Consider the following 21,765-nt stretch of genomic DNA (forward strand, 5'->3'; position numbering starts at 1 on the left):
ATGCAAGAAAAGACTTCGCTTTCTTCTAATTGCGGGGGAGACTCAAGGACAGAGTCAAAGCAATTTATCGGTTCCAATTTCATCTATGGATTTTGATTTGGTGGAGATGCAATGCAAGCTAGAAAAATCAAAGCTTTTGATTACTATTCTGTTTGAATTTTCAAGATTTGATTTTAGTTGTCGTGGCTGTGGCTCTGGCAAGAGCAAAACAAAATGGACTGGCCATTTTCCTCACATTTGGTCTAGAAAGCACTGTTTTGAACTCCACTGCTGGTCAAATTTTCATATTCATTAACCCAAAATTTCCTCTTCCCCAACCTTTTAACATTGTCAAAGATTCAACAAGTCTGACTGTAATTAATTTGATGGGGATGGATTTAGAAAAAGTCTCTGCCGTTAACCTGCGTTAACCCTCCTCAGCTAGTATATATAGCACTACTCTGGATGGCTCATTGTTCATACACATAAGTAACGTACATCATATAACTAAGCTTTATGGAGGGGACCATGAGAGCTGTTTTACTTCTGATTAGGTTTCTAACTATTGCAACCATTACAGTCAGTATTGGTTTATGCAATGGAATTCTGGCTGGCCCTTGCAAAGAAGGTGAAAAACAAGCACTTCTGACTTTCAAGCAACATCTTAAAGACCCTGCAAATCGGCTTTCATCATGGGTTGGTGAAGAAGATTCCAACTGTTGCAATTGGACTGGAGTTGTCTGTGATAACTTAACGGGTCACGTACTCGAGCTCCACCTCGGTAATTCCAACTCCTTATTGAACTCCAACTCTTCCTTGGGTGGTAAGGTAAGTCGTTCTTTGCTCAGTCTAAAGCATCTGAACTACTTGGACTTAAGCAACAATGACTTTCAAGGAATACAGATTCCTAACTTCTTTGGTTCTCTTATAAGTTTAAGATATCTTAACCTCTCAAAAGCAGGGTTTGAAGGAATAATTCCTCATCAGCTGGGAAATCTCACCAGTCTACGCTACCTCTGTCTTGGTGATTACAACCTGAAGGTTGATAACCTTCAATGGGTTTCTGGTCTCTCTCATTTGGAACATCTGGACATGAGTTCTGCAGATCTTAGCAAAGCATCTGATTGGTTGCAAGTCACAAACGTGCTCCCCTCTTTGAAAGAGTTACATTTGTTTGGTTGTGGACTATATCACATTCCCACTCTACCTTCGATCAATTTCAATTCACTTGCCATCCTTGACCTTTCCGCTAACGTATTTACTTCTTCGATGCCTAAATGGGTATTCAGTCTTAGAAATCTAGTTTCTCTTTCCCTCAATAACTGTGGTTTCCAAGGTCCAATCCCAAGTAATCCACAAAATATCACATCTCTCAGGGAAATTGATTTCTCATGGAACAATCTTAGTCTTCCAATACCTACGTGGCTGTTTAACCACAAATACCTTACTTCTTTGAATCTAGGATACAATTATCTTGGAGGGACAATTCCAGATGGAATTGCAAATATGACTGGCCTTAAAGTTCTTAATCTCGAGACGAACCTCTTCACTTCTACCATACCTAAATGATTGTACAGTTTTAGCAATCTTGAGTCCTTAATTCTTTCTGGCAATCACTTGCAGGGTGAAATTTTGAGCTCCATTGGAAACTTGACATCCATTGTTACTCTTCGCTTGAATGATAATCAGTTCGAAGGGAAGATCTCAAAGTCATTGGTAAAGCTATGTAAGTTGGTAGATCTTGATCTGTCAATGAACAACTTCACAGTTGGAAAGGCATCGGAAATCATTGAAAGCTTGTCCAGTGTGTGTCCTTCAGATCGAATAAAGTCTTTGTCGCTGAGGTATTGCAATCTTTCTGGTCATTTAACAGAGAAGATTAGAGATTTTAAAAACTTAAGCTACCTTGATCTTTCTGGTAATTCAATATCAGGTCCCATTCCAGTGTCCCTTGGAAATTTGTCATTCTTAGTATACTTAGACATCTCTGACAATCAATTCAATGGAACTCTTCCAGAAACTATTGGTCAGCTCAAAACGCTTACAAATTTGGATATATCTTACAATTCATTAGAAGGTGTGGTGTCTGAAGTTCATTTTACTTATCTTACAAGATTGGAGGAGTTCAGTGCCAAAGGAAACTCAATGACACTGAATACTAGTCGAAGTTGGCTTCCTCCTTTTCAACTCCAACAGTTGTACCTAGATTCTTGGCATTTGGGGCCTGAATTGCCTAACTGGCTTCAAGGACAAGCTCTGTTATGGACTCTAAGCCTGCCGAATACAGGAGTTTCAGGTATCGTACCGACTTGGTTTTGGAACTTATCTTCCCAATTAGTTTATTTGAATATCTCACACAATCAATTGTGTGGAGAGGTTCAAGATATGGTTGTTGGCCCTTCACTGGTAATTGACCTAGGTTCTAACCAGTTCAATGGTTCATTACCTTTGATTTCCTCCACAGTTCACATGCTAGATCTTTCCAATTCATCCTTTTCAGGATCTGTCTCCCGCTTCTTCTGTGATAAGATGCACGAACCAAAACAACTCTTTCTTCTTCATCTAGGGAAAAATCTTCTCACTGGAAAAATTCCTGAATGCTGGATGAATTGGCAAAACTTGGCAGTTGTAAACTTCGAAGGCAACCATTTAATTGGGAACATTCCACACTCCATGGGATACTTAGTAAACCTCAAATCGTTGCAGTTGCGAAATAATCACCTGTCCGGAGAATTACCTTCATCCCTACAGAACTGCACCAAGTTGTCAGTTGTTGACCTTGGTGGAAACAAGTTTGTCGGAAGCTTACCAATGTGGATAGGGAGCCTTTCAGATTTGCTAGTTCTGAACTTTCGTTCAAATAAGCTTCAAGGCAGCATTCCTTCTGAACTCTGTAATCTCATAAACCTCCAAATCTTGGACCTCACAGATAACAATCTTTCAGGAACAATACCAAGATGCTTCCACAAATTTAGTGCCATGACCACATTGTCGAAATCAAACAGTCCGAATATTTTGTTGTACGACATTTATTCTTATGGGAGGTACATAGTTGAAGCAATCTTGGTGACCAAAGGGAGAGAAGTCGAATACAGAGAAATTCTTGGATTGGTAACTAGCATAGATCTTTCCAACAACATTATATCCGGAGACATCCCTGAGGAACTGACCAGCCTCCTCCGTCTGCAAACACTGAATTTATCAGAAAATCTTTTGACTGGAAGAATTCCTTCAAACATTGGAAACATGACACGAGTAGAATCTCTTGACTTTTCCATGAACCAACTTGATGGTGAAATTCCTCAAAGCATGACGAGTTTGACATTTCTAAGTCACTTAAACTAGTCCCACAACAACTTGACAGGACGGATTCCAGAAAGCACTCAGCTTCAAAGCCTTAATGAGTCTAGCTTTGTTGGTAACAAACTTTGTGGTCCTCCGCTTGAAGAGAAGTGCGGTGCGAAAAGGGCAAGACCGGCAGCAGTTGAGCAGGACAGAGGATACAATATGGTTGAAGACAAGTGGTTCTATCTGAGCTTGGGATTAGGATTCATGTTTGGTTTTTGGAGTTTCCTTAGTTTCTTGCTCGCTAACATGCCATGGAGCATTGTTTTTGTAAGATTCTTAAATAGGATAGTACAAAAGATTTATGGTGTAATTTGTTGAATAACTATTCTTTTGTTCCAAATGTTATCCTTTTGTTTGGTTTTGTAAATTTTTTTTCTTTTGACCCTCATAAAATTGAAAAGAAAAAAATAATTATTTAGGACTTTAGGGAAATATTCCTTTCATTTGAAGTGCCCAAAAATCCGTTATACTAGGAGTCTAGGACTTTGGGGAGGGAAAAGATACAAATGACATCAATAAAACCCGCCATGACGGTTCGGATAACATCCTTTTGCGACTTTATGAGTTTCTTTGCTAATACCAACATGAAACCATTTAATGACATCATCATAAATTATAACAGTAAAATAAAAAGGCATACAGACAGTCTCCAATCCAAGCCCAGCGATCCTTCTCCCTCCATTGCAGCGTCTGCTTCTTCGCAGATGCCAAACCCTAAACCCAAACTCTCCTCTCCCCAACCACAACCACAATGTCGTCGTCGTCGTCGTCGTCTCTCTCCAAAACCCCATCCTCTCCCCCCTCTCCGCCTCCCTTAGACAGCTCCGACGCCGACCGCCGCCTCCGAGAGGCCGAGGACCGCCTCCGCGATGCCATCGAGGAGCTCCAGCGCCGCCAGCGCTCCGCCGCAGCTCGTGGGCCCCAGCACCTCCCGCCTTGCGACCACGCCAGCGACGAGTCGTGTATCGCCCACGCCATTGGCAATCTCTGCCAGAGCTTTCTCTTGTCGTATGGCGTACGAGTCGGAATTGGCATCCTTCTTCGCGCTTTCAAGCTCGCCCGCAGACAGTCGTACTCTTCGCTCCTCGATCTCAAGGTATGGATTGGCAGTTTTTGTAATTACTCTGCATTTTCGTACCCGATTGTGTTCCTTCCTCTTGGAGGTGAACAGTGATAAGATTGGGTCCAAATTGTTCAATTAGCGACAGTGAATGTGGATTTCTCTTGCAAATTTCAGATAGGATACTTGTGAAGGATTGAAATTGTATGCTTTTGGAATGCCTATAGTCTATAGGTTGTTGAAATGGTAAATGATTGATTTTTGTTTCTTTTTTGTTTTACTACAGCAACTAGTCTCAGAAAAAGATCTCATTGTAAGAGAAGAAGCATGCCGAATCGGTTTATTTTTTGGTGGCTTTAGTGGTTCTTATCATGCTCTTAGATGCTTGTTGAGAAAGTGGAGAAAGAAAGAGACACCATTGAATGCGTGAGTTTTCTTCTTTATGTCTGTGTATGTGTTTCTGCATATATGCATTGAAATGTTTTGAAACTGTTATTCCTTATGTATGACTTTGTTTAAGGGGATGATGGAGCAGAATTTTAGCAGGTTCAGTTGCTGGTTTGTCTATTTTAGCGTTAAATGACTCAAACCGAAGGCGCACACTTTCTATGTACTTATTGGCCAGGCTAGCCCAGGTAAATTAATGTATATTGTGATTGTATCTCTATAGTAGTTTTTCAAAAGTATGTGAATTGAGGTTTTTGTTGTTCTTTCCTATCTTTTGACATTTCTTTTCCGTCATCAGTGTGCTTATAATTCTGCGAAGTCTAAGAACAAGTTTCACTTTTGGGGAAGCCATTGGAGGCATGGGGATTCTCTACTTTTTTCAATTGCATGTGCACAGGTAACATTAGTCTCTGTTTTTTTGTTGAGATTGTAGTCTGTCATGTTTGCCACATCCTTCTCTCTCTCTCTCTCTCTCTCTCTCTCTCTCTCTCACATGCTGTCCAAGATTGTAATTATTTTAAAATTATGTTTCAGGTTATGTATGCTTTTGTAATGCGTCCTGAGAGCTTGCCAAAATCTTATCAAGAATTTATCCAGAAAACTGGGCCAGTTGCACAGCCTGTGTACAAGGCTATAAGGGAATGTTGTAGAGGTTACCCTGTGGATATTGCCTCACTATCTGATTATTTGTCTGAGAGAACGAAATCTGACTCTATAAAGTTGGAAGAGTATCCATCCATATTTCCTTGTTCTGTTATTCATCCAGACACAAATTCTTGTTTAGCTCACAATGCAATTGCAACATCAGCTACCTTTAGGAAAACGTTTCCACTTTACTTCTCTTTGACATTTGTACCATTCGTTGTTCTCCGCCTGCAGAAGGTAAATTTTTCGAACTTGTTATTTATTTCATTTTTCTATATGATTTTGCTTCTTTAACAATGACTGTCTGAGATGCTGCAATTACCTATTAGTTGCATTTGACCATGATATTGGATTTATTGCCATGCATGCACAATATCTTTTTCTTATATTTGTGCAATGGATATAATCTACTAAATGTTTCTCCTGGATTGCACTCTTTAGTCATGATTTCTTTTCATTGCTGATGTTTGTATTATGTTGATTGCCAAGCCTTTTTACTTGTTTTTAGGAGTGAGAATTTTTGTTAATCTGGAGATTGTTGTAAACAAAAGAGGATAGTTAGGGAGCTGAATGTATGCTTCCTCGGTTTTCTTTTCTTTTTTGTTTTTAAGAAGTCTCTTTATATTAATTTTTCAACTTTATGCCCTTTAGTTCATGGAGGCCCCTGCTCGTACCTTTTTGGTTGCTCTTAAAGATGCTGTTCGCTCAACAACATTTTTGTCTGCTTTCGTTGGGATCTTTCAGGTAGCTTTTTTTCCTTTTTTTTTTTTTTTTTTTTTTTTTTTTTTTTTCTTGTTTTGTACTTTTCCCTACCTGTATAATCTTCATGGCTACATTTTAATGTTTCTCTTTTGGTGCTAGGGTGTCATATGTTTGCATAGAAAAGTTGCATCAAAAGACCACAAGCTTCTATATTGGATTGCTGGTGGAATATCTGCTCTTTCTGTTTTACTGGAGAAAAAGGCTAGACGTGGTGAACTTGCTCTTTATGTTCTTCCGCGAGCAGGAGATTCTTTGTGGTATATCTTAGTAAATCGCCACCTGCTTCCAGATATTAAAAATGCTGAGGTACTATTTTATTACCATGCCACTTATCCCTCAACTTTGATCTTCTACTCACCGGTGAGAAAGAGATGTTATTTCACTAACCCTTGGATCAAAATTTAAGTTTTGATATTTACTTCTTTTTTCTTTCTTGTTGAATTTTGATTAAAAAAGTAATTGCTTTATACTGGGAGGAAAGATAACTGAAAGTAGGTAATTCTTTTTTGAATGGTTACAGGTGTTTTTGTTTTGTTTATCTATGGGAGGAATCATGTACTACTTGGAACATGAGCCAGACACTATGGCTCCATTTCTCAGGGGTCTGATCCGTCGGTTCCTTGCTAGCAGAATAAGCAACCCTCTCTCTGCGTCCAATAGGAGTTCCTCCTACACATATTTGCAGAGTCTTGATGCCATGAAGAAGCCGAAGCCCTTAGATAGTCGTCGTACTGAATCACCTTCCGAGAAGTATAATCTTGAATCAATACCGGGGCTGTGAAGGGTTGAGGTGGAGACTCTCCTGCTCCCAATTTTTTTTTCCTGGGAGTTTCAATAAATAATATGTATTGGGACTCGACAATGTTAAAATTTTCTCTTGTTAGCTTTACAAAGGAAAAAAAAAAGCAAGTATTTCATTTTTTGTCTCATTTTCTGTATGGTTTTTTGTATAAAGTTGAAGTTGTGCATTGATGTACTTGATTTTGAAGACAAGAACTACAATGGAAGGCAGTTGCCAATTTTTTTTATAGCAGATATATACCATTCCAATTTTTGTTTCCAATTTCTAACCTTTGACCCTGTTGAGAAGACACCAATATTGTAGGATACACGCAACAGGGAATTCTAACCCAAATTATTTCAACGGTCCACCTGAACTATTTTAGTTTTGATCATCAATAAATTAATGATTATACAAGGAAATTCTAACCCATATTATTTATTCAATTCAATGGCCCTGCTACGTGTCTACTCTGATCCAAGGATTTGTATCTATGAAAGTGCATACCTTGGTTATTGTCTCGGGAAGAACTCACTACATCGAGCTTAAGAGAACCCACAAGAATGGATATAAGACTGTTTGAGGCATCTCATACAGGAGATGTTCAACTCTTGCACGAACTGCTTGCAGAGAATCCACTTCTACTCCATAGCCTTGCGCTAGCTTCCACAGAGAACCCCTTACACGTTGCTTCGATTGCCGGCCATGTTGACTTTGTTAAGGAGATTGTGAGGTTGAAACCAGCTTTTGTGAAAGAACTCAACCAGGAGGGTTTTAGCCCCATGCACATCTCATCCGCCAATGGGTATTTTGAGATTGTAAGGGAGCTGCTGAAAGTTGACCCGATACTGTGCCGGCTAAATGGAAGAGATCAGTGGACTCCTCTTCATTATGCAGCTGCCAGAGGAAGGGTAGATGTTGTTGGAGAAATGGTTTTGGCTTGTCCTGAAAGTGTTGAAGATGTGACCATACAAGGGGAGACTGCCTTGCACCTTGCTGTTAAGAACAGCCAGTTTGAAGCAATTAAAGTTGTGGTGGAATTGGCCATACAACTGAGGAAGGTGAACGTCCTGAATATGAACGATAAGCATGGCAACACAGCTCTTCACCTAGCAACTTGGAAGAAACAACACCAGGTAAAGTACAATAATTTAGGTTTCCATTACGAACCGACCTTCCCTCTGAAACAGAGTGCAGGCATTCAAGATGAATGATTAACCATGGAGTGCTTGCGTGTGAGCTTTGCCCCCCTGAAAGTTAATGTTGACTTTATTATTTTTACTAAGGTATACAAGTTGTTTCATAAATTTTGATCACAATCCAACCTAGAAAGAGGCGACTTATCAACTTATTTCAAAGGAAACAAAGATAAAAGGTGGAGTAGAACTTGTTTGATACTGCAAATGCCCAAATTATTAGTCAATCTTACAGATTACAGGCAAAATTCAAAATCTTAAGAAAAAAAATCTAATGAAGTAGAAATTTCACAGGTGGTGGAATGGTTAGTTGGCATAAATGGAACAACACCAGGTGCGTTGGAAATAAACAATGTAAACCAGAGCGGTCTCACACCTCTTGATCTGCTGCTAATCTTCCCAAGTGAAGCCGGTGATGGGGAAATCCATGAGACCCTTTGCCGTGCTGGAAGTTCAAGAGCACAAGACATAGCCCGTTCTGCTGTTCCTTCATTTGACTCTCATACCCTCTCACATTGCCCCATGGCATCAGAGACCCCTCAACTGCAGCAGTCAAATAACTTGATGGAATACTTCAAGTTCAAAAAGGGCAGAGACTCTCCTAGCGATGCGCGTACCGCGCTGCTAGTCGTGGCAGTACTGGTAGCCACAGCAACCTTCCAAGTTGGGCTCAGCCCTCCAAATGGTGTTTGGCAGGACAATGCTGGCTTGACCAAGAATGGGACTGGCAGTGCTGAACCAGCACAGTTAGCAGGGAAGTCCATCTTGGGTTCTTATAATGCAGTTGCATTTGTCGTCTTGGTATCTTTCAACTCAATCGGGTTTTCGGTTTCCCTTTACATGATCAACGTCCTCACTAGTAATTTCCCTCTGCAGTTGGAGCTTCAAATCTGCATCCTTGCAATGTACGGCACCTACAACACTGCAATGATGAGCATTGCACCAGATAACACAAGGGTCTTCATCATTGTGTTAACATCAGTTTTGCCTAGTTTGGTATCAGTTGCTGCCAAATTGACTAGGCACTTTTTCATGAGGCTCAGAGAATTTCTAGCAAATTGAATGCTTAGGCTTCATATGAATTAGTCTTCTGATAAACTTAACTCTTGGAACACCATTTTTTCCACCGTCATTACCAATTAACGATGAACAACGACCTGTGATGGCGATTGTATCATCTTGTAACGCTGCAATTATTTGTAAAATGTTATTTTTCTTTGTTCTAAGACTCTTATCACTATTCTCTGATAAAAATAAACAAACTTTGATCAGTAGTTTTCTTGTAGAAGATACATATCATTCTCAATATTTACTTCTACTTTCCAAGCGTTGACCCTGATGCAGTTCAGATGTTCCACCATATGAAAACAGAAAATTCCAACTCAGATTATTCTAAGGTCATCCTGAATGATTATAGTTATCTCATCAATAGATTAAGAATTTACATGACTAGAGTTCTGACAACTGCTCTGCTACGTGTCTGATCCTAGGTTTTGTACCTTAAGGCACAGGTTATGTTTTATCTGGTGAAGAACTCTTTAACCTTGATAGATTAAGCAATGCATTTGAATCTTGAGTCACAAGCTATTCTTCATCCAGTGAAGAACTCATTCACCTAAGCAGGCATATATAGTGACTTCAATAGAGATGAGGTGCTTAACGATTAACATTACCCGCCACAATGGATATAAGGCTGTTTGAGGCTTCTCGAACAGGAGATATCCAACTTTTGTACCAACTTCTGGCGAAGAATCCACTTCTGCTCCATACTCTTGCCCTAGCTTCTTTAGAGAATCCCTTACATGTGGCTTGCATTGCTGGCCATGTTGACTTTGTCAAGGAGATTGTGAGGTTCAAGCCAGATTTTGCCCAAGAAATTAACAATGATGGGTTTAGCCCCATGCATATTGCATTTGCATCTGCCAATGGGTATTTGGAGATTTAAGGGAGCTGCTGAAAGTTGACCCCCGACTCTCTCAGCTAAAAGGAAGGGATGAATGGAATCCTCTTCATTATGCTTCTAGCAGAGGGAGGGTAGATGTTGTTGTTGAAATGGTTTTAACTTGCCCAGAAGTGTTGAAGATGTAACCGTACAAGGGGAGACTAGTTTGCACCTTGCTGTTGAGCACAGCCAGTTTGAAGCAATTAAAGCCTCGGTGGAGTTGGTCAGAGAATTGAACAAGGTGAACATCCTGAATATGAAGGATAATAATGGCAATTCAGTTCATCTAGCAGGCTGGAAACACCAGGTAAAGTACAATCTGATCAGTCGTTTTGCCTTACAGACCTTCCTCTGAAACTGATCGCACTCAAGATGAATGATTTTTCATGGAGTGCTTGCGTGTGAGCTTTGTCACCCTTAAAGCTAATGTTGACATCATTATTTTACTAAGATGTACAGAGTGGTTTCGTAAATTTTGACCAAAATCCAACCCAGAAAGAGGTGACTCTGACTCACCAACATATTTCTATGGAAACAAAGATAAAAAGAAGAGTATAACTTGTTTGATACTGCAAATGCCTAAATTATCAACCAAACTTACAGAATTCATAATCTTAAGAAAAAATCTAATCACAGGTGGTGGAATGGTTAGTTGGCATTAATGGAACTACTCCAGGTGCATTGGAAGTAAACAATGTAAACCAAAGTGGTCTCACACCTCTTGATCTGCTGCTAATCTTCCCAAGTGAAGCCGGTGATATGGAAATCCACTAGACCCTTCGTGGTGCTGGTGCTGGAGGGCTGTCATTATTTTTCATTTTTCATTTCCGTTCATGTATGTAATTACTTGGCTCATTTCAAATTGAATAATATAATTGAATTTACTTTAAACTTTATTTGTTATTTCTTTTATAAATTTACAAGAGGAAAGAGAATTTTAAAACCGTGATATATAGGTGAGAACGCAAACAACAATAGGTTGCACTTGGCACAAGTCACCTGAACGAAAACTGAAAAAGTCAAAAATATCCTCGTTCTAGTTCGTTGACTAGTGGGGTATGAAAACGACTTTATGCATTCTTTGTATTCGCAAATTCTGCCCAAGGTTATTCTTATTGGTTGTAAGAAGGAATTCCTGCTCAATTTTAAAGAGTCAAGATTTTTCCTTGTTTAAAATCTCTCAAGTCTTGACGGTTGGTGATTGCTCGTTAGGAAAATATTGTCATGATATGAAAAGATAAATACAGTAGAGTGAAATGAGTGGCCAAATAACATATTGGGTCATCAAGATAATATTTATAATTAATAATAATTCGTACTAGTAGTAGGAGGTGATGGTCATGTCCATGCATCTACGAAGACCATCGTCATAACAAAGTTTAAATTGATCCGGATTAGCAAAAATCCATCTTTTGTGCTCCTCGCAATTCTTCTTTTCAACTGCGTCTATTTCAAATATATAAGGCATATCTACTGGTGTTGAAGGACGAGGAACCCTAGCTTCGTTTCGATATTTCTTCACAATGTCCTCAGGATTATAAGCTATGTATAACAAAACGGATGTTAGCCAAACCACATTGAGGAATAGGATAGAAAGCTCCTAGTTATTGCATATTGCTTGCACACACCAGAATTGAAATTTGAGGGTGTGTATGTAAAGCTCCTAGTTAATTATTTTGTTAACACTTAACATCAGTTTTGTCACAATAATTAATTACTCCATTTTATGCCCAAGTGTGCGAGAAGATTCGGGAAAAGAAAACATGAATAAGAAAGAATCTTATTAGGCTTATATTATATGGCCTTACACCTTATAGAAAGAGGCGAAGCATTTTTCATAAATATATTGATAACAACGCTCGTATCGATTAGGATCATGGCTAAACCATACTCTGCAATGCCTATGTGCCTTGAGTTTGCAACTTGTAATAGGAGGACAAGCAAGAGGATCATAGCGGAGTGGTGGGTGGAGAGGACCTAGACATGCATGCATTCAGACGTCGGAAAAAGAGAAGGGGAAGATGAGGAAGTGGACGAGGAGGTAGGGCTGTGAATATGAATGGTCAGCTGAACAAACACTAGGGCAAGCAAAAACAAGAACATGCTCATCACCACAAGGCGAAGAGCAAATTTGTTCATCATGTCATTTTCTTCCATTGCTCCCCTAATTCTTTAATTTTTGCTTCATAAATTGAACTCCTTTTATGTGAAAGCCAATTTATAACCCCCCAACCTTCTATCTATTTCAATTTTTTCATCTTTAAATTAAGTTTTCGTCTATATAGATTATATAGCAAAGTTTAACTATATATTAAAATAGCAGCCAAGAGATGCTTAGAAGTGACGGCCTTTTGGAACCATTTTGATATGGGTACAATTTCTGTCATGGGCCATAACAGAGCATTTTATTTACTATTAACGATATGTGGTGAACACATATTAACAGCGAACAAATGACATTATTATTTATTACAATAAACAGGAAATAAATTACAAGATAAGATGGTATTTACAATAAACACGAGTCAGGACAGAAACTTTAACAAAATATGATCACCATTATTCTCGTTAAGAAACATGATCACCTTTCCAGAGACATCAAAACGACCATCTTTATTCACAATGACTTGTACTGCTCAATCAAGCGAGAAGCATGGAGGCGCGATGTAGGAGCCACGGTGCAGCCCAGATTTTGCAGATAAGAAATCTGATCATCAAATATGAGAAAGGATTTAGAATTTGGTCTCCTGACCATCCTAGAATCAACTTAAAAGCTCGACTGAAGTGTTTAACAAGGGACTAATTTAATGGTGAGTGTTAGCTACCTGTTTTGATGTTGGTGCAGACGAACCCATTGAGTTCTCGATCCTTAACTTCTGGAAATGCTCCTGAAAGCATGTGTTGAATTACAACAACGACAACTAAATATGATTTAGGGACAATGTATGACAGAGCAAACTATCTTAAACTAAAACCTAACCTGTTTTTCCCGCATCAAATGAGCACGTTGATCAGCAGGTATTTTCTGCCATCTCAAAACCTGTGACAAAAAGGTATAATTCTGATATGAAGCTGTGCACAGATCTATTGAATTCAAATATTGATGACAAAGAAAGCTAAATTTATACATTCTTTTGTTTAATTTCAGAAAAAAATTTCTTCAACAAATTGGTAAGTTCAAGTATCTTACATATTGCACATAATGAAATGCATCGTCACATTTCAGGCAAGACTTCAGCAAGCGCAAAACATCCTGAGAGTTGCATAGGAGTTAATAAGTGATATAACAAAGTAGATACATCACAAGGGTATACACAAAGTATGCAAACAAAAACGAAGTGAGCTAAAAAACAGAGGTAGAATAGTCATTTTATTGAAATTTAAAGGACTAAATTTATAACCTTGTGTTTATAGTTCTTGGCTCGTAGGCGTTCATCTATTACAAAACCAACCTGTTAAAGGTACAATTAAGCATCACCATTCACATGGACTCCAATTAAAAGTTAGAAAGTCTATAGTCAAAACAGTGTAATTCTCATCTACCTTGTCAAGCAACCTCTTAGGATCTTGAAATGCTTGCTTCTTAGACCACTCATTAAATAAATGTGAGACAATCGATCTTTCATCCACACTGAATCTATTAGACAGTGACAGAAGAATAAAGTTAGGCATTATTATAAGCAACCAAAAATGCTCTACCCATCAAAATTGGAAGCAAAACCTTTTTAAGAAACCATTTCCACTATTTCCCTCTGCAAATTCTATCAACTCTGCTGAAGCTTCATCAAATTTACTATGATGAAAATCATTTTGTACTGAATCTACTTCAGAAGGTTGGACGTTTGGTTGTAGATCAGCTGTAGACAGAGTAGTTCCTTTTGAAGTGTCAGGATTCTTTGATTGCAAGTCTTGTGTACTTATGTCAGCCTACAAACCAAAAATTTCATTCATCCACACCAGACTCAAGATGATATAGCATTATGGCAAGTACAATTAAAGCACTTCGACATGCAAACTCAAACATTGATGTAAAAAAAGTAGTTAAAAGACTAAGATTTCTCATTGCAAGGCGCCAGTCTCAGCAGCAAGTAAACATCAGTTGATTTTAATTGCAAACATTGCAACACTTATTTGTGATTCTTTGTTACTTGTAAGTTTGACTAGACGTCAGAACAATTAAGGATAATGAACAGTAAAACACACCTGGACTTCTCGAAGATGATTTGGAATTTCTTTGAGAAAACGCGAAGGTTGAAGCATCTGAAGGAGTCACCTTATTAGTCAAAGCATAACAAGAAAGAAGGGAAAAATAAAACTAAAACAAACCTGCCAATTGGAATCCATCGTTACATAAAGAATGAAAAGCTTTCTCCGAGCACGAGTCATTGCAACATATAACAGGCGTCTCTCCTCCTATGATTTAGAGTGGAATCATTGAGTACGACAATACAAAATTTGTGTGTAACGAAAATGTTGAAATATTTAGTGCATACCTCAATGGAGGTCCCATTTTCTTTTGCAACCCCATTGAATTCATGCAACAACGGAATCTCAGATTCATTTACCTGTGTTATTGATATGAGCATTAAAGCAAAGCTAATATGATTTTGAAGAGATTGTAATATCTTCATGAATATAAGGGTACAGAAATATCAGTTAGGTATAGCATCAGCATATCTAAGAACAAAAAACAGATCAACTATAAAAAACTGAATGAACGAATGAAGTGACAACGAGAAAATCATTATGCAGGGCAAGTACCTTAATTATAAAAACAATATCCCACTCTAAACCTTTTGACTGCAAGAGAAGGAAAGAGAAAGGCAGTAAGCCAAGAATATTTGCAGAACTCCAGAGGAATACCAATAGCAAAATGTTCACAAATATAAGAACTTTGGTTCTTAAGCTGATGGATGGTAGTCAAGGGAAATATCAACAAGATCTACCTGATGGATGGTAGTCAAGGTGACAGAACTCTGGTTTTCATGTCTTCGGGAACGAAAATTTTCGCTCTCCCGCTCAGATATGCAGTCAATGAAAGCTTTGAGTAAACTAACACAACCTTTTTCTTTTACAACTTCTCTATCCCCTTGTCCCGCAACAAAATGAGTTGATAAGAAATCAGATATGTCATCTAGTAGGTACTGAAGAACCTGCAGTGAGAATAATCGCATCACAACCACACAGATGGACCAAGATTTATATGGGAACAAAGATTAATTTAACTTGAACAAAAATAGAAATTAAGTTCTCACAATCATTATGTAATTGACCTCTGTTACCATCAGCATAAAACACCAAACTTACAGATCTCACATCATTGTCTTCATTTAGCAATTTTCCTCCATCAACATCGACGACCGCACGTTGCTCAAGAAGGTACTTCTAAGAATTGAAAGTCAAACGAGAAATTATTAATGAAACATTGAATATAAGCATAAACACAGAAAATGGTATAGAATGGTGCTCCTCATTCCTAAAAGTTAATAAGGAAACAATTCGATTAAAAAAACCATGTCAACGGTGCAAAATGGAAGACGAACCTGTGGTACCATGTTCGCCACTGAAGTTATGACAGCCGAAATCGATTGTTCCTGTATGCATCGATAAGTGAGACTACTACGTAAATTTACAACTAAAGTTAATGACTAAATGCCACATTTATCTCATTATAAGAAGACAGAGACTACGAGAACAAACTTTACCTCTTTGGAAACACATAGATCTAACAGAGGCTATAAAACTTTGCATTATATATTGAAAGAATTAAGAACATAGATCTAACAAGGTCGCATGAAACTATACAGCGTTGCAATAATGGATAACTAGACCAAATTACAAATCACCAAAGGGGAAAGAATTTTTTATCCTCGCATTTTTAAAAACTATATTCTTTCTATCTCTTAAAATTCACAAACGACTACGGCGACATCCCACAAGAAGCAGTGAGTCAGATCTACTACATTTTACCAAATATATTTACCCTGTGAACAAGTTTTGAAATCATCTCTAATGTTAACAGCACCTTGCGTCCTTGGGTAAGCTGAGTCCTATAATCAATCAAAGAGACCACAACTCATTACATAACCAAAAGATTTTAAACGCTTGTCATATGAAATAAGAACAAAAAATAAAAGACGAGAGAGGAGAAAAAATATATATAAATGGCAGTACATATAATGATTAATAAGCCTGAATAGTGAATAAATTGCTGGACCTACAATTACTTTACAGCAAAACTTATGGATACATAAATGTACTTTCTCACTAAATAAAAAGATACATGTATATTTAGAGGTAACCATGCAAAAATGTTAAAGAATATTATTATACACACCTCTTCAAGGTACCAGAAAGTTTTGCACTAAAGATGTCACAAGCAGCTGATATGAAGCTGCATTTTCTATGAGCCGAAATTTTGTCTATATATTCAATTACCTGAGAGAGAGATACTCAGAGACGTGAGCCTAAAGACTACGGGTGATAAAAAGGGAGATTAAATCTCAATAGCACAAGCAAGTACAACTGTAAATGCTGAAAAGAACGTTAAAAATGATGTTCATTGTGATACCTTCTTTTTTTCCTCTTTCTCAAAAGGAAGTAAAGCCTTGAAGACTTGACGATACGATCCATCATCACAATCAGGCAAAGTTGTTTTAACCATAGCAATAATGGCTCTGACTACCTACCATAAGACACATACTACATCAACAACCAATAACTACAATCACAGAGTGTACCCAAAACCTTCGAATCAATTTCACAAATTACTCCGCAGTTGTATACCAAAACCCTTGCTGGAATAGCCGGCCAAAATGGCAATGAAAATCAAGTAACAAAAAAGAACAAAAAGGGCCAGTGATGCCAAGATTCAGGTGAAAAAAAGAAAGTGAAAACCTTACGTCAATTACAGTTCTTGTTTGCATTCTTACTAGCATAAGCTGTGTATTACAGCAACTACCTTATGAAAAAAATAATAATAAATTGGCAAAATAAATAAAGAGCTGAGAAAATAGGTTCTGTAATCTGGAAAAGTACTAACTACCTTCTTCCTATAAACGGCCACTCCATGAATATTAAATGGTATCTTCCTTTCACGCAAGGCTGTTTGGAAGACTTTTCCTGATACCTGTTGTATAAAATACAAAGTAAAATATGTCAAAGATGTATTATATGATTCACTTCATTCACATTCACACTAGGGCAAGTAAGCTTGACCTGCCTCCGGTAAAGGATTGCTATGTCTCCATAGGAGCACCCTGCATCTGACCGGTTAGATGCAGTTTCCAGGATCTTGTCAACAACAAAGGCACATTGTGCATCCTCATTGTGACTTTCCTTGATAATTACCTAAGTTTTGCCAGCAAAACCATTTAGAATTGTGTCACTAATTAAAAGGATTGTAAATGACATCAAATTTTACTTGTTAGAGCAGGGAAAGGTTAAATACCTTAGATCCAGAAGAGTTGTCGGTCTCAACATTCTTTAGTTGGCATCGCTTCTTGTTGTTTTTTATAACAGAAGATGCAGCTTCCACAATATAGCGTGTGGACCGATAGTTTTTATTAAGTCTAATCTGAATCATAAAGTTATATCAAATTCCACATACGCCCATAAAATAAAACTTCTTTCTAGAAATTATACAATATATGAATCTGTTCTGTATAATAAACAAGAAACTATGAATGACATGAGATAACATAGCAGTCAAGTACAAAGCGAACCTCTTTGTAATTTGGAAAATCTCTACGAAAGGAATCAAATCCAGAAATGTCTGCTCCATTGAAACTGAAAATGGACTGCGACAGGATATATGCTACTTAATTTAGAACAGCTGAGGATCTTGATTAGAATGAACTCAGAGAGAGAGAGAGAGAGAGAGAGAGAGGAAAAACAATTCGACTTCCATAAAGTGGTAGTTCAAGAAATAAACAGCATACCTGATCATCATCACCAACAATGGTTATGTGGTTATGAGATGCAAGAATCCGCAGAAAACTATATTGCATAGCACTTGTGTCTTGAAACTCATCTATCACAATAGATTTCCATAAATCCTGGCACTCCTTCAACACTTATTAACAGAACAAACAAAAAGTATTAACACTTAGCTTTTGTGAAATTCGATAAATTAAATTAATGTACTTAGATGATACAGACCTTCAGGAAAATCAGTGAGCAGCTTTACAGAGCAACTAATTAGGTCATGGTAGTCCAAAGCGTTACAAGATTTTAAGATATCATTGTAGTTCCCAAGAATTTTCCCCTGATTCAGATCCAGAGCTAAAACTCATAAGCAATAGTACAAGAAAAGCTAACTTGAAACGTCTAGTTATGAGCTTACTCCTGTCTCATCACCCATTTTTCTGCTTTCGGCTGGAGTCTTTCCAGAAGCTTTTGCCTGAGTCACAAACTTCTGCCATTTCCTTGACGCATCCTTATAATGATGTGGAGACGTGATACTGTTAGACTCTTCGCCAACTATGGCAACATTATGATTCTTTCTACTCTTTTCATCTTCTGATAACCGCACAGCTTCAATAATGGCTCTTCTCTGTTGTCCATGTCCATATATCAAGAACTCCGGTGTGCGCTCAAGTCTAAAGCATCAGTCAGACTCAGTTATCAATAATATATTCATGCTGTTCAAGAATCAAAATCAAGGGAGGTGAATCTACAGCATACTTCTCCGCATGTGATCGGCAAAGCTGCAACGAAAATGAATGAAATGTGCTGATTGTAAGCTGTTTGGCAGTTGCTTTCCCAGCCACAGCTCCAATTCGATCTCTCATCTCGGCAGCTGCTGCTGTAGTGAAAGTCATGGCTAGAATATTCGATGCACTAATGCCCTAAGAATACAAAACAAAACGAACGATCATAAGATAAAAAAAGAGAGGGGAACCAAAAAAGATTCAAAATTTAGAGGAAAAGTGGTAACACCTCATTAAGCAGCATCAGAACACGGCCAACCATAGTCGAAGTCTTTCCGCTTCCGGGGCCAGCAACAATCATCAAAGGTATTGAAATATCGCTGCAAGCCGCTTCGCGCTGCCTCTCATTGAGAGAAAGCAAATACTTCGAATACTCATCTGGCATGTTCGGCAATCCATGGTTGATAGAATCTGTCTGATTATCAGCATTCACAGGCAGCACTGAAGCGGTACTAGCATCACCATCACAACTCTCAATATCATCATGGTGAATTTCCACGCTTGGTTTCTGCTCGATCAAAGCGTCAATTTCTTGCAAAATACTCTCATCGAAATCATCTTCGTCTAGAAATCGAGGTGCGGAGAAAGAATCGAATGAAGTTGAACATTGGGGTTGCCTCATTGGAGTTGTGAAAGAATCTGATCCTGGTACGCTTGATTCAATCCGGTTAATGCTTAAGCCACCAGAACATGAAGCGCTGCCATATTCGCCACCATTTGACTTGCAGCAATTCGCCGAGAATGGAGACAGAGATGGCGTGTTAGGTAGCTCAGCAAGAGGAACTCTCTGGATGCTATTCAGCTGAGCTGGTGTTTGAATTCCGTTTCTACCACAAATACTGGAATTACAAAACACGATGGAATTTTGAATTAATCATTTACCCTAACAGCAAACAAAGAGTAAAAGGGTGTGAGTCTTACTTGTTATGAGGAAAGTGATCAGGGGAAACGGCGTCGTGGCGAGGGCGTTTACGAGCAATGAGGGCCTTGGCGGCTCTGAAATTCCGAGAGATTCGGTTTCTTTGTTCCTCCGTGAGTCCTCCTCCGCCGCACGTTTGAATGTTTTCTTTGGACGTCGACATTATTGTTTCGGAACATGCGACGGAAGCTTTGCCTGACGTACTGTCCAGGCAAACCCTAGAAGAAGGAGCGAAAGGGGCCAAAATGTGTCCGTTTTGTTTTGGTTTTCCCCCTCAATTTTGACCGTTCGAAATATGGGCATTGGGCCTTTTCACAGCAGCCCAATTATCAGGCCTACTAGTACTACTTGCCCAAAGTTAATAGCAAGACTCGAGAGTGTGGTTCAGTTTTTGCGTGAGGGTGAAAATGGAGGCCCTGATAGCCTCGTACGGAGACTCGTCGTCGGACTCGGACTCCGAGTCGCCAGCTCCACGTCCAGAGCTCAAAAACTCCGAAGAATCGAGCTCTGCTCTGCCCCCACCTCCTCTGTCACTTCTCAACAGTCCCAATTCCTTTGGTAACTACAAATTGCAATCAATTTTCTCTCTTTTTGACTTGTTTTGGTATGGTTTTGAATTTTCGATCGTGTTGTCGACCAAGTGTTTGATGTTTTGACTGTGAAGGATTTTTGGACTTCTCGCCAAGCGCTCAGCCGAGCAGAATGAGGAACTTTCCTCACGTGGAAGGGAACTACGCAGTACATGTCTACATCCCAGGTAACCAAATTCTCTAATTCTCGGTTCCATTAGCAAATGCCATGACTTTGAGCTTAGAGCGTTTAGACCCTTGTTTAATTCAGTACTTGCAGTTTCATTAGCAGATTCCATTAGCAAATGACATGACTTTGAGCTTAGAGCCTTTAGACCCTTGTTTGATTGTGTACTTGCAGTTTATATACCACCAGCACCAAGGAAAGAGATGGCCTTATTTTTGAACAAGCTAGCTTCTCTGGTGCCCGGTCTCCATGCTGTCGATGTTGACGTCCCTCTTGAGATTTTGCGCAAGGATGAGCACAAACTTGAACAGGTTGCTTTGGGTAGAGAGTTCCATATAAGTCTGGGAAGAACTGTACCAATCCGAGTGCACCAGATTGACTCCCTGGTCACAATGCTTCGGCAGAAGCTTCAGATTCAGAGGCGGTATGGTTACTTACATTCTATTGTGTGCATGAATTTTAGTTCTTTTGTTGAACATAATGCTGCAAATTTGCCGTTACCCATTTCCCATTTTTGGTTTCTAACACATTTTGCTATGGTAAAACAGGTATTGGATTGATTTTAGCAAGTGGGAGGTTTTTGTTAACGATGATCACACCCGGACCTTTGTGTCGATAGAAGTTATTGCTGCTGGGTTAGCTGAGGTATGATTGCAAGCTCTCTCTTGATACAATTCTTATTGTTCTGAGTTTTTATATAGATGTAAAATTTAGGAACCAGTTAGCCAAAAACATGGGATTTTGAAACATTGATATCTTGCTTGCTTGCTTGCTTGCTTGTTAGCTCTAAATGTGATAATGTTCATCCTCAATTGATTTCAGATAACAAAGCAGATTCAAGCTGTCAATGAGGTGTATAAGCTTCACAATCTTCCTGAATTTTACAAGGTTGGCATTGGTTAATTGGAGCAAGTGAGTGTGCAAAAATTTACTCATAATTCAGAAAAAACGAATTCACAATATTGGATGTTGTTCATGGCAGGATCCTCGCCCTCATATATCGGTAGCTTGGGCATCGGATGACATCAGCAGTTCCCTGAAGCAAGCGGTTGAAGAAGAAAGAAGAAGATCTACTGTCGGAGGATCATTACAGAAATGTCTTTTTACCAGTAAATTCAATGGCATCGAATGTAGGATTGGTAGTAAAACCCATAAAATATGTAAATTTTCTGAATAATAGTATAACTGTTAATTATACAATCCATTTTTGTTGCATTTG

General features: G+C 38.6%; 5 protein-coding genes and 2 pseudogenes across 6 annotated transcripts; 6 read left to right on the plus strand and 1 right to left on the minus strand.

The window, feature by feature from the left end:
- Window positions 1-495: 495 nt before the first annotated feature.
- LOC110768860 (receptor-like protein EIX1) lies at window positions 496-1,548 on the plus strand. Its single transcript, XM_021972723.2, has one exon. The coding sequence runs from the start codon at window positions 496-498 to the stop codon at window positions 1,546-1,548; it is 1,053 nt and encodes a 350-aa protein (XP_021828415.2).
- A 183-nt stretch (window positions 1,549-1,731) lies between these two features.
- Window positions 1,732-3,645, plus strand: LOC148297052 (receptor-like protein EIX2; annotated as a pseudogene).
- A 295-nt stretch (window positions 3,646-3,940) lies between these two features.
- On the plus strand, window positions 3,941-7,271 carry LOC110768861 (Mitochondrial import inner membrane translocase subunit Tim17/Tim22/Tim23 family protein). The gene is made up of 8 exons (XM_021972724.2): window positions 3,941-4,423; window positions 4,674-4,813; window positions 4,923-5,022; window positions 5,133-5,231; window positions 5,369-5,716; window positions 6,131-6,223; window positions 6,341-6,547; window positions 6,762-7,271. The coding sequence occupies exons 1-8, from the start codon at window positions 4,079-4,081 to the stop codon at window positions 7,020-7,022; spliced, it is 1,593 nt and encodes a 530-aa protein (XP_021828416.2). The 5' UTR covers window positions 3,941-4,078; the 3' UTR covers window positions 7,023-7,271.
- A 216-nt stretch (window positions 7,272-7,487) lies between these two features.
- LOC110768856 (Ankyrin repeat family protein) lies at window positions 7,488-9,445 on the plus strand. 2 transcript variants are annotated; one of them, XM_021972720.2, is made up of 3 exons: window positions 7,488-8,158; window positions 8,513-9,019; window positions 9,095-9,445. In XM_021972720.2, the coding sequence occupies exons 1-3, from the start codon at window positions 7,586-7,588 to the stop codon at window positions 9,278-9,280; spliced, it is 1,266 nt and encodes a 421-aa protein (XP_021828412.2). In that variant the 5' UTR covers window positions 7,488-7,585; the 3' UTR covers window positions 9,281-9,445. The 2 variants fall into 2 exon arrangements, with proteins under 2 accessions (XP_021828412.2, XP_021828411.2); XM_021972719.2 differs by having other exon boundaries at window positions 7,489-8,158; window positions 8,513-9,445.
- A 454-nt stretch (window positions 9,446-9,899) lies between these two features.
- On the plus strand, window positions 9,900-11,003 carry LOC110768837 (uncharacterized; annotated as a pseudogene).
- A 1,514-nt stretch (window positions 11,004-12,517) lies between these two features.
- Window positions 12,518-20,043, minus strand: SRS2 (P-loop containing nucleoside triphosphate hydrolases superfamily protein). Its single transcript, XM_021972694.2, has 27 exons — window positions 19,793-20,043; window positions 19,101-19,710; window positions 18,846-19,009; window positions 18,505-18,760; window positions 18,321-18,426; window positions 18,101-18,234; window positions 17,885-17,959; window positions 17,611-17,736; window positions 17,379-17,510; window positions 17,206-17,289; window positions 16,732-16,845; window positions 16,498-16,598; window positions 16,144-16,210; window positions 15,704-15,754; window positions 15,468-15,545; window positions 15,107-15,313; window positions 14,922-14,960; window positions 14,654-14,725; window positions 14,487-14,573; window positions 14,364-14,420; window positions 13,882-14,087; window positions 13,704-13,797; window positions 13,562-13,612; window positions 13,351-13,413; window positions 13,141-13,200; window positions 12,986-13,048; window positions 12,518-12,867 (listed from the first exon to the last, which is right to left on the minus strand). Exons 1-27 carry the CDS (start codon window positions 19,951-19,953, stop codon window positions 12,778-12,780), a joined length of 3,348 nt encoding a protein of 1,115 aa, XP_021828386.1. The 5' UTR covers window positions 19,954-20,043; the 3' UTR covers window positions 12,518-12,777.
- Window positions 20,044-20,173: 130 nt separating this feature from the next.
- On the plus strand, window positions 20,174-21,746 carry LOC110768847 (U6 snRNA phosphodiesterase-like protein). Its single transcript, XM_021972713.2, has 6 exons — window positions 20,174-20,348; window positions 20,455-20,547; window positions 20,721-20,970; window positions 21,095-21,191; window positions 21,369-21,434; window positions 21,529-21,746. The coding sequence occupies exons 1-6, from the start codon at window positions 20,198-20,200 to the stop codon at window positions 21,721-21,723; spliced, it is 852 nt and encodes a 283-aa protein (XP_021828405.1). The 5' UTR covers window positions 20,174-20,197; the 3' UTR covers window positions 21,724-21,746.
- Window positions 21,747-21,765: the final 19 nt, after the last annotated feature.

This window comes from Prunus avium, chromosome 2 (genome assembly GCF_965620075.1).
Source record: "Prunus avium chromosome 2, drPruAviu1.hap1.1, whole genome shotgun sequence".
Lineage (NCBI taxonomy): Eukaryota > Viridiplantae > Streptophyta > Magnoliopsida > Rosales > Rosaceae > Prunus > Prunus avium.